Below are 16,768 nucleotides of genomic sequence, written 5' to 3' on the forward strand. Positions count from 1 at the left end.
TGAAAGCGGACACCGAGTCACGCCCACCCCCAACGCCCTCACGTGGGGAGCACGTACAGCCAATGGGAAGGCTGTACTCTTATGCGTCACGTGGTCAAAGTCAAAGGCAGCAATGGCCGCCTCTCGTTGGTAAACAGTGTTGTTCGGAGGACAGGTGAGGCTGTTTAACGTTTCTCCACTGTGACGCACTTTGTTCAACTGGTGTTTTTTCGCCTGTCATCGTATGTCGTAGTTTTTCCTCTTCTAATAACAATTTACGGCAGTTGTAAATTTCTCGCCGCAGTTCAAAGCTTTTCTGTTCAAAGCTCTTGATATTTCTTCTCTTCTAATAATCATTTTCGGCAGGCAGTACACCGAGAGCTGTAATGCTGCCCCCACAGTTCGAAGTTCTTAATTACAGTTCCAAGTTCTTTTCTTCTTCTCTTCTTCATAAAACCCGATTAGAGAGCCATAGTTATTAAACTGCGGTACGTGTACCACCAGTGGTACGCAAGCTTCCTCTGGTGGTACTATTCTATTGTATATACCAGGGTATGTGATCGGAATTGAGCTGAGGAATTTTGACTGTTGTTAAATCATAATAATTAGAGTTTAATCGTCAAATATTTTGTGAATCGATTAATCCGTTTATTGTTTTGTTTTTTTTCCTCAATAATTAAAACAAGTTGTCTGATTTTTCAGCTTTTGTGAATATTTTATGGTTTCTTTGCTCCAACAAAGAAATCATTTTCGGTTTGTGGACAAAACAAGACGTTCAAGAACATCATCATGTCCATGTTTGGGAAACACAGTTTTTCCAACATTTTAAGGACCAAACAAGTACTCGATTAATGTAATAGAGATTAAGTGATTATAAAATAATCGTTAGTTGCAGCCCTAATAGTATAATACTATTTTTGTTTTGTTTTTTATAAATCTAATCTAATTCTAATAATAATTTCCATCAAGCTTTGTTAAAATGCCAGCAAAGAGCACATCAAATCTCGTGGTTGGAAACAGAAGGCTCTGCTATGGCTTTTCTAAGCATTTGGAGCAGCTGAAGAACATTGCAAAGGTAGAACTACCTGCCAGAAATGATTATTAGATGAAAAAGAAGGAAAAAAACCCTGCAAAGTATTTCCCATTGGAAATGAATGGATTGCACAGCTCAAAGGCTGGTTAAATTCCATTGATTTGAGGCTCCGATCCTTTGAAGAATTAGCTTCACGATTTGGTTTGTGGAGCAGGAGGCATCAAGAAAGAAAGAAATAAATAAAGGATAAACTGTGCACTTATTGGAACATTCTCGTACATTTATTATTGTTGTTGTTGTTGTTAATAAAGAAAATAATAGCCACCTTTTGTGTGATTCATATTGCAGCGCAGAAACATGAAGCTTTTATTGAAGGCAGTACAGAATGCAGTGAGTCCACGGGACTGGGGCCGCAGAAACCTCTGGGGTTGGCTCAACGCAGTTTTCAACAAGTAACTATTCAACCGATAGATCTGAAACACTGCAGACTCATGCACTCAGTGGGCATTATTAGGTATACCTGTGTAATATTGTGGAATCCAATGCAACCAGCCCTCCCTTTTTTGAATTTACGTGCATGCTGAAGCAGACAAAAATGCAATCATAAGTGGAGAAGGACGGAAAATAAAAGCAGAGCTTTAGTGCCCTAAAAATGGTGTTTGGTGATAAAACAGCTGGCCTGTTTAGCTTGTTGCTATGCAAAATTTAGGTTTTGTTCACTCCTCTCTTCTTGAGTGTATCATCAGTGTGTACTGTACTCTGAATATTTGTTGATCTTCACTCAGGGTGGACTATGAGAGGATCAAAGCCGTCGGTCCAGACCGAGCTGCGGCAGAGTGGCTGCTGAGATGTGGAGCCAAAGTGCGGTTCCAAGGTTTGGATCGCTTTCAGCATGACTACAACCTGCTTCCAACCGGGCCTCTAGGCCGATACAAGATCCAGGCGATTGACGCCACTGAATCCTGCATCATGTACAGAGGGTTTGATCACCTGGGTCAGTGTTACAGTGTGTAGAATATTACTGTATGTCCTTCTCCTAACGCCTAATGTCCACTCATTTGAATTCATCCCCTGAAGACAATGAATGTCATCCAATGGTTGTCAACACAAGTCGAGCGTCGGGTCAACCGGCGAACAAGACGCTGATGAAAAGCCTGTTCAAATTAAATATTAAAGCCATGTTCAGAATCAGTAAATTTTGCATGAACCGTGTTAACATGAGCTTGACCTCAGCCGTCGACCTGAACGTGATAACCCTGTGTAAACACGAAAGGAAAGATGAGGGTGAAAGTGCATCTCCGAGTCCGATTGTCCAAAAAGTGACGCAAGTGACCGGGATGTTTTACACCAAGCAGACATAGATGGTTCACCGTGTCTGACCTTTTTTGTTTAAATCGTCCTAGATGGTTTGAAACACTTGGAGGAAATCAAGTTCAACAAGTGCATCTACATTGAAGACACCTGCCTGGAGAGGCTGAGCTCCATCGAGAGTCTGCAGGAGAGTTTGAACACGGTGGAGGTGGTGTCATGTGGAAATGTGACAGATAGGGGCATTATCGCTTTGCACAAACTCAGGTGAGTGTTATTGTTTCTGTCAATCTGTGTCTTTTTACTTGTATGGATTAAAAGAAAAAAGTCATTCATTTGTGTACGGATGAAATATTAATTCCACACAGGAATCTGGAGCATCTGTTTGTCAGTGATCTGCCGGGAATCAAGGACCAACAGGCGACGGCTAACAGATTACAGACAGCACTTCCGCATCTGGATATTGTGATGGACCTGGATTGACAACTTCCTGTTTTTGAGAGCATGTTATTTTGGCGCCGTTTTAAAGGTTTTTCAAAGTAAAAGACCCAAACCTGTGGGAGGAAAGACTGGAATATGCAGGGCTTTGATTGTCAAGTTAAATGTACGCACGATCAAATGTTTATTACATGTGTGGCATTTATTATATGTAAAGCTGCAGTGTGTAACTTTTGGTTATTTTTGTTGATGTGATTCTTCTGCCTCTGTTTAGTCTTTGAACAGAAACAACATTATTATTTATTTGTTCTCAGTCCAACTCCAAAGTGTTAGCACCATGTTGCTGTTGCCACGTCTGTCTTGACCTAAAATGAATCACTTCCTGTGTGCAGTGTTAGAATGTCACCAAGCGACATGAGATGCAAACACTTCTACACTGAGAAACTTGCAAACAGCAGCTTTAAGTCTTTAGGAGATCGTATTGAGTTAATGGGAAATATTTAAGGTTTATTTCTATGCTTGTATAAACAATTGTAAATTAAAAAAGTAAAGCACTTTGTTTCCCCTGATGGAATTGACTTTCCCTTCCTTTATTATATTCTCAACATTCAATGTATTAAAACCAATAAATGGCTCCAGAGAAAGAGAGAGAGAAAAAACATTTGGAAATGTTGAGGATTTTAAAGATTTAAGTCTTTCATATCATTTCTCTTTAGATCAATTTGGCATTTGTACAATATTCAGACAGATGGCTGAAAACATCATTAGCACCAGAGACAAAGAGTACAATGTGGGGTTGCTAACGCTAAATGCTAGTTAAAGTGAGTTGTATTCACTCCTGATGTCAATAAATATTTCCAGAAATGCTCATTAGTCATTATACGTGACAAAAAATAAAAGTCAGAGTCATATTCAAGACAAAAGACGACATAAAACTCGACTACTAAGACATGTCACTCTCAACATGGTCCATCGTTATAAAAAAATACATTTGGCAAAACCAGGCAAGGCAGTCCGTCGTCATTTTACCTTCAGTCTACTCAGCGGCTACGAGCAGAGCAACACATTGCTCCTTGTCTTTGCACAGCGACACAAAATGCAAACAAATGAGCTTGAATCAACACGTCCGAGTCACAACGTGCTGAAAATAGTGCATAGATGTGACATAGAAGACACACTTCATGTGGAAAACACATATTTAAAAAAAAAAAAACAACAAAGTGATGGAATCCTCTTGAATGCTGGAAGGCATCACCAGAGTTTTTAAGGAAACGCAGGTGGTTGGTGGTGTTTGGATTAGAATTCAAAACACACTGGGATTGTTTTAGATGTTTGGTAAATGATAGTTGAACCTGCGCAGGTTGTTGTAGTATTTCTTATTGTCCAGAGATGGGAAGATGCTGCTGCCGGTCAGCTGAGGCAAATACTGGAGGGAAAAATAAAAATTTAACATTTCACAGACAGTGAATCTTAACCTCAATAAAAATGAGTTTAAAGCTGCTGTCAGTGAAGTATTATTCTTTAAAATGCGTGTCAAATAGCTCCATATTCTGACGACAATCAATAATAGGTAGGTAGGTAGGGTTAGGGGAGTAAGTTGTGTTAGGTGGGTAAGGTTAAGTAGATAGGTAGGTGTATAGACGGGGTTAGGGAGGTGGGTAAGTAGGTAGTTTTAGGTTAAGTCGGTAGGTAGGTAGGGTTAGGTAGGTAAGATTATGTAGGTGGGTAGGGTTAAGTAGGTAGGTATGTAGATAAGGTTAGGGAGGTAGGGTAAGTAGTTAGGTAAGGTTAAGTGGGTAGGTAGGTGTATAGACAGGGTTAGGGAGGTGGGTAAGTAGGTAGGTTAAGGTGGGTAAGGTTAAATTGGTAGGTAGGTAGGGTTAGGTAGGTAAGATTATGTAGGTGGGTAGGGTTAAGTAGGTAAGATTATGTAGGTGGGTAGGGTTAAGTAGGTAGGTATGTAGATAGGGTTAGGGAGGTAGGGTAAGTAGTTAGGTAAGGTTAAGTGGGTAGGTAGGTGTATAGACAGGGTTAGGGAGGTGGGTAAGTAGGTAGGTTAAGGTGGGTAAGGTTAAGTTGGTAGGTAGGTAGGGTTAGGTAGGTAAGATTATGTAGGTGGGTAGGGTTAAGTAGGTAAGATTATGTAGGTGGGTAGGGTTAAGTAGGTAGGTATGTAGATAGGGTTAGGGAGGTAGGGTAAGTAGTTAGGTAAGGTTAAGTGGGTAGGTAGGTGTATAGACAGGGTTAGGGAGGTGGGTAAGTAGGTAGGTTTAGGTGGGTAAAGTTAAGTTGCTAGGTAGGTAGGGTTAGGTAGGTAAGATTATGTAGGTGGGTAGGGTTAAGTAGGTAGGTAGGTATGTAGATAGGGTTAGAGAGGTAGGGAGGGTTATGTAGGTGGGCCATTTTGTTTTCAGATTAAAAAGACTGACCTCAGTTCTCAATAAAGCAACACATCAGTGTTGTTACATCAGTTTTCTTACCCCAGGAGGAAGTTGTTTGCGAGGATGGCGCGTCCTCTTGTTGCCGGAGCGATCCTGCTCGCGGGAAGTGCCCTCGTGTTTTTCTCGCAGGCTGTCAAAGTACGGATGCAGGAGGAGCTGACCGCAGGTGAGCCGCTCAGACGGGTCCATCCTCAGACAACCCTGAACAAACAGACAGACAAATGTACAGAGAGAGACGACAGATAGACAGGGTCAGGGACATATTCGCCTCATGAGATTATTTACTCTGATTATTATGTCAACACAACACTTTTCATATAGATTATAAATATGTGTTACTTTCTCTGACTCACATAACTTCAAACCATGATTACTATTAAGACAATGAAGATGAAATATCTTTATTGTCATTACACTCAGTTACTATTAAATGTAAATTAAACTAAAATAATGTTTGTTCTTCAGCTGATCGACAGATCTTTACCTTCATGAGACTCAGAGCTTGATGTGAGAGGTTTGGATATTTCTGCTCCAGAGTTTCCTGCAGGAAAAGAAAAGAACTTAATATGATTGATGTCACTGTTCTTAGTACACTTTCAATTTACTCGTGTGATGAAGGTGGATGGTGTGTGTGTGTGTGTGTGTGTGTGTGTGTGTGTGTGTGCGTCTCACCATCTCTTGTGGCTCTGGGATGGAAACTCCACTGAAGAACTGGTTGTTGCTGAAAACCTGCTGATGTCGAGGAGTCAGATCTCCTGCAGAGGAAAAAAAAACAAAACAAAACAAGAGAACAGTTTACAAAAGCAACAGGAGAGAACAATAATAATAATACAAATATCGGTTTGTTGATTGTATTGACTTGTATTATTTTATTGACAACAGCTATAAAGGAAATTTCCCTTATGGGACATAAAGTTTTACTCTACCTTATATACCTCCTATAATATGCCATATTTGTCTTTTTGGACTCATTACAGTAACAATATGCAATTTTACTTTAATAAAACTAACATTAAATATATGCTTCAATATGAGTTCTCATATTTCTAATTGTTTATTTGGAGTCAGAGCCATTTTATGAACATTACAAATGGCTAGCACCCTCCTTGGTCTTCACCCCCAAACTGTACATCAAGCAGAAGCACAGCTTGGGTTTTCCTCACTCGCAGCTGTCTGAACTGCTTGACATAAATGTGATGCCATAGAGAGACGTGTGATGTACAAAGTAACCGTAACTCTATGTGAGCTGGTTTCTGCCGAAATTGTACACACTGGACCTCTAAAACAGGGGGAAACATAAAGCGCTATAAGAACATGCAATCTAGAGTGTCTACTTCCACTCTATGGCAGCAGCATCTTCTCACCCAGAGTCTTCCTGATCAGGTACAGTTGGTCCATGTCAGATTTTCCAGGCCACAGAGGAATCCCTGACATCAGCTCAGCAAACACACAGCCGATGGCCCACACGTCCACTGGAGGACCGTACTGAGTGTCTCCCACCAGCAGCTCCGGGGCTCGATACCAACGAGTGGCCACGTAGTCCGTGTAGTAGTCACATGGACCAGCTGATGGCAAACACAAAAACACAGGGACACGTGACATGAGGGATCGACTGTGTCTGTGTGTCTTCTACACTGAAGGTTTATAAACACGTCACAATTATAAAAACCCTCACGATAAATCCCTTTGTAAACTTAATCTGTTTTATAGTATATAATATATTTTAACTGTATATTTAACTGCTTTTCTCTTATAATAATGTTGTGTCCACTAGGACTATGGATGTAATTTCGCAATTGCCCTTAATCCAGAATATTGACGTTGACGCTTTCTGTTGATTAATGTGTTCCTGATTCAATAAACCCAGTAAAACAAATGCATAAACTATATATAAATAAAGATACATGTACTTTTGGTGTCTTATAAGAATTTAAATAATCAAAGTCAAACATTTAAACTCATCTAAAGCATGACCTTTCCTTATTAAACGATCTATTTCATAATCATATAAACGTACAATTAAGAAAACTACAAGTATTTAAGTATTTTTCCTTCAGTAAAATTTGGTGTGACTGCACACTGGAGCCTTAGAATTCAATGCAAATACTACAAACTATAAAAAATATAAAGTTAAAAAACCTGTAAACAACATGATGAGCACATGATCAGCACTTATACTTTTTTTTCCCTCCCCCTCATTGGTAACGTTAGGTACAGCTGTGTCCACCAGGTGGCACTGTTAAAGACTTACTGAGAATCCTGGCAAAGCCAAAGTCACAGAGTTTGATGACTTGGTGTTTGGTGATGAGAATATTCTCTGGCTTGACGTCTCGGTGGATGCACTGCGGGAAGGGACGGAAAAGAAAAATCTCAAGTTACAAGCTCGGTGTGAACTTGAAAACGCTTTGTACAGCTGAGGACAAAGGGCCTGTGTGAGGAACAGTAAAAGTAGAAGAGTGGGGGTGTTTTCTGTTTTTTCTTGCCATCGCCTGTTAAATGAGGGGTTGTTTGTTGTGTCTAGGTGATACATTAACTAGCGGTCAGCCAAGGGGAAAGAATCCTCCTCTTTTAAAAAAAAAAAAAAAAAAAAGAGAAAGAAGAAGAGCCATAAAGCAGGAGGCATTGAAGCTGGAGGAGGGAGGAGACCAGAGGAATTCCAAAAACACGCTGAGGATTGTAAAAACACACAGCAGTGAGCAGAGAAAGAGACAGTCACTTACATTCTGTTTGTGACAGAAGTTCACAGCCTGCAACGTCTGCCAGGTTATACTCTTTACAAGGTGTTCTGGAACTCTGCAAGACAAAAACACAAATCCAGTCAAGTCAATTTTATTTACACAGCCCAGCATCGCAAACACAATTTGCAGCAAGTGACTCCGTCCATGAAAAACGCCACAAAAACGGAGATAAAACGGGAGAAACCTCATGAGGAGCCACAGAGGAGGGATTCCTCTCCCAGGACAGGAAGAGGTGCAGTAGATGTCTCATGTGCATGTTAGGCTGGAAAAACTGACCACTCAAACCCATCGACAGATAATCATCAGGTTCATTACTGAGCTCTGAAAAGGTTCACATACAGACCACTTTCAAAATTAGATCCAATACTAAGTAGATTTAAACAGTCTGAACGTGATACTTGAGTAAAAGTACACATATTGTACTAGAAAATGACTGGTAGAGGAAAAGCATTTAAAGGAATACTTCACCAATTTGCATTTAGCTTTGTAATACTAGAATAGGGTTAGTATTTTTGAAAAACTTTTTAGACACACTCGTAGGGGGGACGGGACCTCATTCCCAGAATGTAAACATTGTCCGCCATCTTTGCTAACAGTTATGCTAACAGGACCCAAACTGAGTTGAGAAATATCTTTATTCTTTTCTTTGTTATGTGCCCACCAGTGACACTTGGTCCTGTTAGCGTAACTGTTAGCAAGATGGCGGACATTGTTTACATTCTGGGAATTAGGTCCCGTCCCCCTACGAGTGTTAGCGTAACTGTTAGCAAAGATGGCGGACACTGTTTACATTCTGGGAATGAGGTCCTGTCCCCCTACGTGCCCACCAGTGACACTTGGTCCTGTTAGCGTAACTGTTAGCAAAGATAGCGGACATTGTTTACATTCTGGGAATTAGGTCCCGTCCCCCTACGAGTGTTAGCGTAACTGTTAGCAAAGATGGCGGACACTGTTTACATTCTGGGAATGAGGTCCTGTCCCCCTACGTGCCCACCAGTGACACTTGGTCCTGTTAGTGTAACTGTTAGCAAAGATGGCGGACACTGTTTACATTCTGAGAATGAGGTCCCGTCCCCCCACGAGTGGGTCTAAAAAGTGCCGAATTAGCGTTGCAGTTTCAAGCCTCGGACCAAGGCTAGGACCAAGTGTCACTGGTGGGCATGTAACAAAAAAAATGCAGAATATTTCAAAAATACTACTCCTATACTAGTAATACAAAGCTTAATGCAAATCGGTGAAGTATTCCTTTAAGTATGACATTTTCTGAAGTTTTAAAAGTAAAAGTGAGGAGTTGAAATAGTTTTTGTTGTCAAAGCCTCATTACATGTCATTGCCTGTCATTTTAGCAGCCTCGACTTTATATAGTTTCACACTTGTGTGCCTGCTTCCTTGTTGAGACTGTACCTGTTGTGTTTAGCAGAAAACAAAAAAACCTGCTGATCACGTCATCAGGCTGTACTTCAGTCAAGATGCAACACAGGCAGAAACTACGCAGACGAATGAGGAAACACGTTTTGTTATCCTGAGAAAAAGAGCCTTGTTTTCTTGTTGATAACACTAGCAGTTATCATAAGGTAACAGGCCCACAGTACCATGATACTGACATGGTTATTCTGTGATGTCAAAATAACAGAATGACCATGGCTGCTCTGATTCCGCGATACGTTTATTCATCTCATTCAAATCACTCATCAAAACTCACCTTTGCTAGATTGCTTTTAATGTGTAATGGTTGTAAAAGAGACTTTTAGTTTATGAAAAGCACGATATAAATAAAATGTATGATTATTATTATTTTTTTTGAGCTGAAAGACTTGGAGAACTGTTATTGTGTGCTTTAATAACAAATAACTAGCCAGTACTTTTACAGTAGAATGGAAAAGATGAATTTATAAAAATAAGCATGGATGTTGCATAACTTTGCTCTTAAATAATTCTCCTGTCCATTTTCACACTCTCCTCGTCCCTCAGTCGGTTGTAAACAGTCCTGCCGCTTCCATTGTAAACCCTGATGCTCAACACTGAGGCTTTGTTGCCTCCGCTGACCATCATCTATCAGCGTTGCCAGGGAAATGGTTAAATCGAGCCTTGTGACTGGCAATTAATAACAATCTCCGCCCCCTTTCTCCCCCACTTTGTTGTCTCTTCTTTTGAACCGTCTGTGTCGTCGGGGGCTACAGGCCAAGACCAGAGCAGCAGACACAGACAGCCAAAACACTCCATATAAAATGTGGCCCAGCCAAAAGGAGACCCAGAAAGCTCCTCGAACAGCAAAGCATTCTGGGAGAGCATCACTGTAAACATTCCACAGTGAGCAGGTCAGCTGTCCCGGAGACCAGCGCTGTGCCCATCAGAGGCGGACAAAGCGCAGTGTACAGTGTGGTATATATGTAATGCAGAATTAATAGAAAGTACACAGCACTTTGTTTAATGGAAAGCAGCCGAACTCAGATTTATGCTGTCAGTATTTCAGTGCAACAGAGTGAATGTGTGAGGAGAACACTCGGCTGTGTGTCTTCATTTTATGTCATTCAGAGACCTGATGTTTTCTTTTGACGACATCACTGCAGCTTTTTCTGCAGCGAGGCGTGTTTAAATGAGATTTTACAACATTGACATCAATGTGTTTTTGTTTTATCAACTATGTTTAGTTTTCTGCTTCTGTTGTGTTTTTTGAATTCCCATGTTTCATGATGTGTCTTTTAGTTTTCAGTTATTTTGTGCATTTTTGGCATATTATATACATATTATATAACATTGTATTTGCATTTTTACAGTGTGTGCATAGTGAAGCATGCAATATAGTGTATAGGCTTTTTGGATTGTATTGGATTTTATATTTTTATCTGTCCGATATTTGTTCCAGTGATACTGAGCGATACTGATTCCCATCCCTAAATACCAGGTCAAAGCATAATATTTTCATCAGGCAAAAGCTATTTTTTTTTCTACTAACCTTTTTCTTCTTATCTAAATCAATGTTTGTAATGTATTGTACAAAAATGGCAAATTTAATAGATGAAAACGTAACTTGCCACAGACTGTTACTCGTGTCTTAAAACGGATCATTTTTCTTTCAGAATAAAAGCTCTGGATTCTGCATGATATTGTCGTTTTTGTGAAGAAAAGCAAACAATTAAAAAAAAAAAAAAAAACATTTGCCAGTTGATGACCACTCTAAATTAGGGATGACCAAAGTCAGGCCCGCAGGCCAATTGTGGCCCTTGGACAGCTTTCATATGGCCCCAGATGAGGGTAAATGGATCTTTAATTATACCTGATATGCACACATGTATGTTTAATTATGACGGGGTTTATTTGACTTTTTTTTACTGCTTATCATGGAGTTGGTTTGTAGCAGTTTTCAGGCAGCAAGTGTTGCTGTGTTGCCACTTTTTAAACTTATAAAAAAAAGGTATCGTAGTGTTGTTTTAAATGTTTAACAGCAGTCAAATGAGCTGAATACAGAAGTGTTCAACCAGACTTAATGTAAACTGTGCAACTTAAAGCTTCAATGTGCAACTTTTGGTGATTTTTGTTATTGTTTGTGCCTCTGTTTGGTGTGGTCAATAAAGTTTTCAGAATCTGAATGGATGAATAGGCCTTTTTCACAGCAGACGTTTTGACGTGGTTTAGCAGGAAAAGCACAGGTGGGACTGATCACACCATCAATGGCTCTGTTTAGTTCAAGTAGTCAGGAGAGTGTGACACGGAAACTGTGGAAGCTAAATGGAACTCGGCCTTCATTAATTTGATAATTGACACCTGTACTTTCTCCTACTGTGACTGCTGTGAAAAACGAAGTAATTCAGTGAAGGTGAACAGAGTCAGTGACTCACCCTCTGGGATGTCGGTCCAGTTCGTTGAGGACCGTGTGATCGCAGTACTCGAACACCAGGTGGAGCTTCCGCTTGCGCCGAAAAACCTCGATCAGGTTAACCAGGTTTGCATGTTTAAGTTGCTGCACACAGAAAAAAAACATTAGATCTCAGTGTGAAACGCACACAAAACCAGTTTAACGGTTTGAGGACGGTCTGCGGTTTAGAGAAAAGAATAAATCGCTGGTTTATTCTTATCAAACACACTAAACTGTTAACAGATGGCAATAAACATGCTGTTGCCCCTGACAACCCGTCCCCATCCTGCCCTATTTATGAGCTCCTGGAGTCCAGCAGGCCAGTAACACTCCCACCCACCGCATGACTAATTAAAACAACAACTGTAGCAGGTTTTCTCTTTTTTTACAAATATTATTATGACAAAAAAATGAGTCAAGATTTACATTTACTGCATAAACATTGTTTAAAAATGCAAGAAATACAACAAAGATTTGCAGAAATTCAAATTTCCTGTCATTAAAAAAAACATACAAAACTGCGAGAGCTTTCCCGTCATCGGATTAAAGCCTTTTAAACGGATACGTACAAAAATACGTACTAAAACAGAGCATTTGCATCTTTAAAGCATCAAATAAAACTTCCCAATCGAGATCTGCATCACAGGCATAATCTCAAGGCATAATCTAATACTTGTTTTGATATTAAGACTCTGTTCTAAGTTGTTTGTGTTAATTAAAAGTAACAGAAAAACTGTGAATGGAAGAAAAAAATCCTTTATGAAAAGTAAATTTTATATCATCCAGATAATAACAGAGGATTAAGTAAATTGAATTGAAAAGGCAGAATTTGGCAATCTAGTGCACACAATTTGCAAGTTATGTCTCATATTTGACTGTTTTATAACATTAATCTAAATTTTGAGTAAATAAACCTGATTTGAGAAACCATGTCTCGTCAACATCATTTTTTTTTTCTCTCAAAGTTGGGATTTTTTTCCTTGATTTCGAGTTCAAATCAACTGGAGCGAGTGTGTGTGTTCGTTTCTTCACCTTGAGCATCCTGATCTCCCTCAGTGCGATTTTCTTGATGATGGGATCGTCCTCCGACTCCACAAACTTCTTGATGGCGACGATTTGTCCCGTGTCTTTGTTCCTGCACTTGAAGACGACTCCGTAAGAGCCCTCGCCGATCTTCCCAATCTTCTCGTACTTCTCCATCCTCGAGAGAAACGCTCGCGAGCGCCCTTGTGTCAGCAGGTGGTCACCGTCTCTGGAGCCTATAACAAGTTCTCAGCAGGAGCGCAGAGAAGAAAACTTCACCACCTGCTGTTTTTAAAGGAAAACTTCACCCAATTAAAGCTTCATCCAGCTGAGAATAAGAATCAAAAACTGGGTCAAACTTGATCTAATGAGAATCAGGTTTACAGATTTAGAAACTTCTTTAAAGCGATTTTTTTTATAGACTTGAATGACTTTGTGACGCCACCTCTACTTTACTTATTAAACATTCTGTTTAATGCTCATCTTTCAAGCAAGACTACTTTATAAAACAAAATAAAATACAACAAAAAAAAAACAAAGTTTAAATAAAAACGGTAGTTATCTAACCACTGTACATTTCATATTACTTAACACAAAAATGACAGAACAAATCATTTCTTAAACATGTTGGTTTGGATTATTTTTTAAACCTTTTAGATTCTTTGGCTTTTCTGTCAAAATCCATAAACTGAATCCTTTTAGTGATGCATCGTTCCATCATGAATTATAAAAGGAATCAGGACAAATAGCAAAAGCCACTTAAGACAAGAGAAAGACAAGAGGCATTCATGATGAAGTTTAAGAGCCAAATGAAGATTTATTCAAACTGAATCGACCTTTTATTGGTTTCTACTCCCACTTCCTTTTGCTGCCTGATTAGTTTTACTGTCCTCATGTGACTCCTGCCTGATCCCCGCTTTTGTTTTATTTTGAAAAACATGACTGACTGACTGACTGACTGACTGACTCTGTGGACGTTGTTTTTATTGGTGCTACATAAATAAAGTTATTATTATATCATTGTTCTGGAGAAAAAATGGCTGACAAATGATTTTGGTTCCTTTTTTGTGGCTGTTTGTGTAAATTGATCACTGAATAAATGCATCATTATCATATATAATATATATGTAATATTAAAAAATTCCTGCACCTAAAGCAAGATTGGGTATAACCTCATGCATGTTAAAGATTAAATGCTAATTTAACCTCTTGTACTGCTTCTAAAAGATAGATTTAGTTGCTTGGAGGCAACATTACACCCGATTCCCTACAGTAAGATTGTGTAACCAATACATTTGCAATGCAAAGTGTATTAGGTCATTACTCTGAGGACAGATGGAGCGAAAACAAATAACACAGGGGAATAAAATCAAAGACCTGCACTAGTAAACAAGGACTTTATGAATAAAATGTTCTTAAAAATAATCAAATGAAATGAAATGAAACAGCTCAGGATAAACATTTATAACTGATGCTGGAGGATTACACTTGTTGCAAGCTTTTATACAGTGCAAAGTTGTAGCATTAAAAAAAACCAGCTGTTCAATAACATGCATTTTAATATGTCTGTGAATATTAATTTAAATAAAAAAATAAAAAATAATAATAACTTGCCATTTGTTGTCAGATTAAATGTTTCTACTTACTTTTAGAGGAATCGTCCACAGGTGTTTCTCCCTCCACGCAGAGACTCGGTGATCAGTGGACGAGATCTCAGCTCAACTGTCTCTGATCCTCCTGCAGCCCCTTCATTTAAACAGAGGCTGCTGCCTCACTTCCTGCTCAGCCTTTCAAAATATAACACACAACCAGCAAAAAACACGTCCGTCACTGAAGGAAGACTATTTTCTCAATATTGCCCTCATTATTTTATACAAAGCAACAATTAAAGCACCTGTTCATAGACAGTTTATGTCTATACATTTTACTTTTTCCAATTTACAGTTATTCCTCATGAGACGTTTGTTTTTTTATTTATTTTACATATTTTAATTTGAATAGAATTTATTGTTTTTTATTGTATGGCTGCTAATTCTTATTGTGTTTTATGATTCTAATTTATTTTAAGCTGTTTTATCTCATTTTGAACCTTTTATGTATTATGCCTTTTATTTATTCTGTACAGCACTTTGGTCCAGTGTGGTTTGTTTAAAGTGCTTAACAAATAAAGTTGGATTGGATTGGATTGGATTCCTAAAAATTGTGTCTGGATCCAAATATGGGTCACTTGTATTTTTTGAGTTGCCAAATAAATTTGCACTGAATTTTTGACTCAAGATTCAACACACAGACAAAATCAAATTTTGCTTTATCTCTTGAAAATGTCTTGTTTACCTGAGGTGTTACAGCCTAAAATTTCTGTAACTGGCAGAAATGGCAGTAAAAATAGTCAGAAATGTCATGTGATACTCTTGGGTCAGATTGTCATCTTTAAAAAGTGGGTCCCTGACTAAATATAGTATAATATATGTAGTAAAATATGTACAAACTGCTCTGTCTGGGAGATGAAGCTCAGTAAATCATCAAAAAAGTTAGGTATTTCCATCAGCTGTTACGCTACGTGATTGATAATTCTTCACAGTCTCAAATTTGACTTGCAGAACCGCCGTTCCATTTGCACAACAACAAAGGCGAGACAGGACAATTACGGTAGGCAGAAAAGGAAGCTCCACAATCACATGAAACCAAACACGGTTTACAGAACACTTGATCTGGGATTAAGCTCCATATTTAATTTTAGGATTGACTGATGCACAAAAGAGTTCTTCAGTCTGATCCCATCAAACCATGGAACTCTCCACTTTGTGTTCTCGCTGCGGGACATGATTAGGGACGATGTTATTAGCTCGTCGCAACATGTTATTTTCCTCCAGTTAAAGTATGATATATCCTCCACTTAATACAAATGATTTGGAAAGCTTCAAGCTATTGATTTTTAACATTCATTTCAATAATTACAGCCTAGACCTCAAGACAAGAACACAAAATGAACAGCTGAATAATGATTGGTCTTAATTTATTTTAACTCGAAAATCAAATATGATCAACAGGTTGTGAGGTGAAATATCTCACGTGCAATGTTTGCCTTGAAAGTATTTAACGCATGCTACATACATGCTCACTACTGCATATTCTATTTCTTTATTATCTTAATCTCGGCTGAAATTCATGATTATCATTTATTATTTATGTAAACTGTCCTTTCTTGTCCTGTTAAGACTAATCTCACTTTAAATGTGTATAAAAATGTAGTTAACTCTTTGAATGCAGCGATCAGCTATGTAATCATGTGAACAAATGTCATAGTAGTTTATGTGACATTAAAATCTTTTGAGTTGCTACCTTTCTCTTCTACAACAGAGAGTGTAGATTTACCTGGATGTGATGCAGAACTCGGCAACAGCTCGATGCCAAAGTCTCATCATAGAGGTTTTTACACTGAAATAACACACAAAACATTACAAAAACAGAAATGTTGAGAAAGGGTTACTGGATGTTTTTAAGAATCAGCTGATAAGTGGCGGTAGTTTTATTCTGAAGGTACAATCACCCGACATCCGGTGCTAAACACTTCCTCTGTCTCTTTAATGAGCTTGACATTTCTCTCCCTCGTCCACATGAACCCTCACAGGAACCACCGACTCCGCCTCCAGTTAAAGACTCCTGTGGGGTTTTTCTGTTGATTTGTACGTGTCCACATTTAGTGTTTAGAAATAAAACAGGCAGGTAAACAACGGCCACATGGGTAAACAATTCAAACTAGGACGAAGCAAACTCTCCAACATGTTGGATTTTTTAAAGGCCCTTTAAAAACCTGTTATGACGGTATCTTACATCAGCGTTGATGTGTCAGTAAACGACAAACAGGAAAATGTACCTCATCCTGTCACAGAGAGACCAATTAGCACAGGCTGCTGAAGTCACACGAACGACAGACTAAAGAGGGAAATAA

At 38.9% G+C, this 16,768-nt stretch overlaps 2 protein-coding genes across 5 annotated transcripts; one reads left to right on the forward strand and one right to left on the reverse strand.

Annotated features, from left to right (window-relative positions):
* The first annotated feature begins 27 nt into the window (after positions 1-27).
* Positions 28-3,327, forward strand: dmac2l (distal membrane arm assembly component 2 like). 2 transcript variants are annotated; one of them, XM_058616208.1, is made up of 5 exons: positions 28-154; positions 1,361-1,464; positions 1,798-2,006; positions 2,416-2,587; positions 2,689-3,327. In XM_058616208.1, the coding sequence occupies exons 2-5, from the start codon at positions 1,370-1,372 to the stop codon at positions 2,801-2,803; spliced, it is 591 nt and encodes a 196-aa protein (XP_058472191.1). In that variant the 5' UTR covers positions 28-154; positions 1,361-1,369; the 3' UTR covers positions 2,804-3,327. The 2 variants fall into 2 exon arrangements, with proteins under 2 accessions (XP_058472191.1, XP_058472190.1); XM_058616207.1 differs by having other exon boundaries at positions 67-146; positions 1,357-1,464.
* On the reverse strand, positions 3,328-16,638 carry cdkl1 (cyclin dependent kinase like 1 (CDC2 related kinase)). 3 transcript variants are annotated; one of them, XM_058616206.1, is made up of 12 exons: positions 16,367-16,638; positions 16,192-16,254; positions 14,463-14,603; positions 12,826-13,052; positions 11,777-11,898; positions 7,920-7,992; positions 7,451-7,541; positions 6,564-6,764; positions 5,872-5,954; positions 5,684-5,740; positions 5,239-5,400; positions 3,328-4,184 (listed from the first exon to the last, which is right to left on the reverse strand). In XM_058616206.1, exons 4-12 carry the CDS (start codon positions 12,991-12,993, stop codon positions 4,083-4,085), a joined length of 1,059 nt encoding a protein of 352 aa, XP_058472189.1. In that variant the 5' UTR covers positions 12,994-13,052; positions 14,463-14,603; positions 16,192-16,254; positions 16,367-16,638; the 3' UTR covers positions 3,328-4,082. The 3 variants fall into 3 exon arrangements, with proteins under 3 accessions (XP_058472189.1, XP_058472187.1, XP_058472188.1); XM_058616204.1 differs by having other exon boundaries at positions 12,826-13,064; XM_058616205.1 differs by lacking the exons at positions 16,192-16,254; positions 16,367-16,638 and having other exon boundaries at positions 12,826-13,064; positions 14,463-14,624.
* Positions 16,639-16,768: the final 130 nt, after the last annotated feature.

This window comes from Solea solea, chromosome 18, assembly GCF_958295425.1.
Source record: "Solea solea chromosome 18, fSolSol10.1, whole genome shotgun sequence".
Lineage (NCBI taxonomy): Eukaryota > Metazoa > Chordata > Actinopteri > Pleuronectiformes > Soleidae > Solea > Solea solea.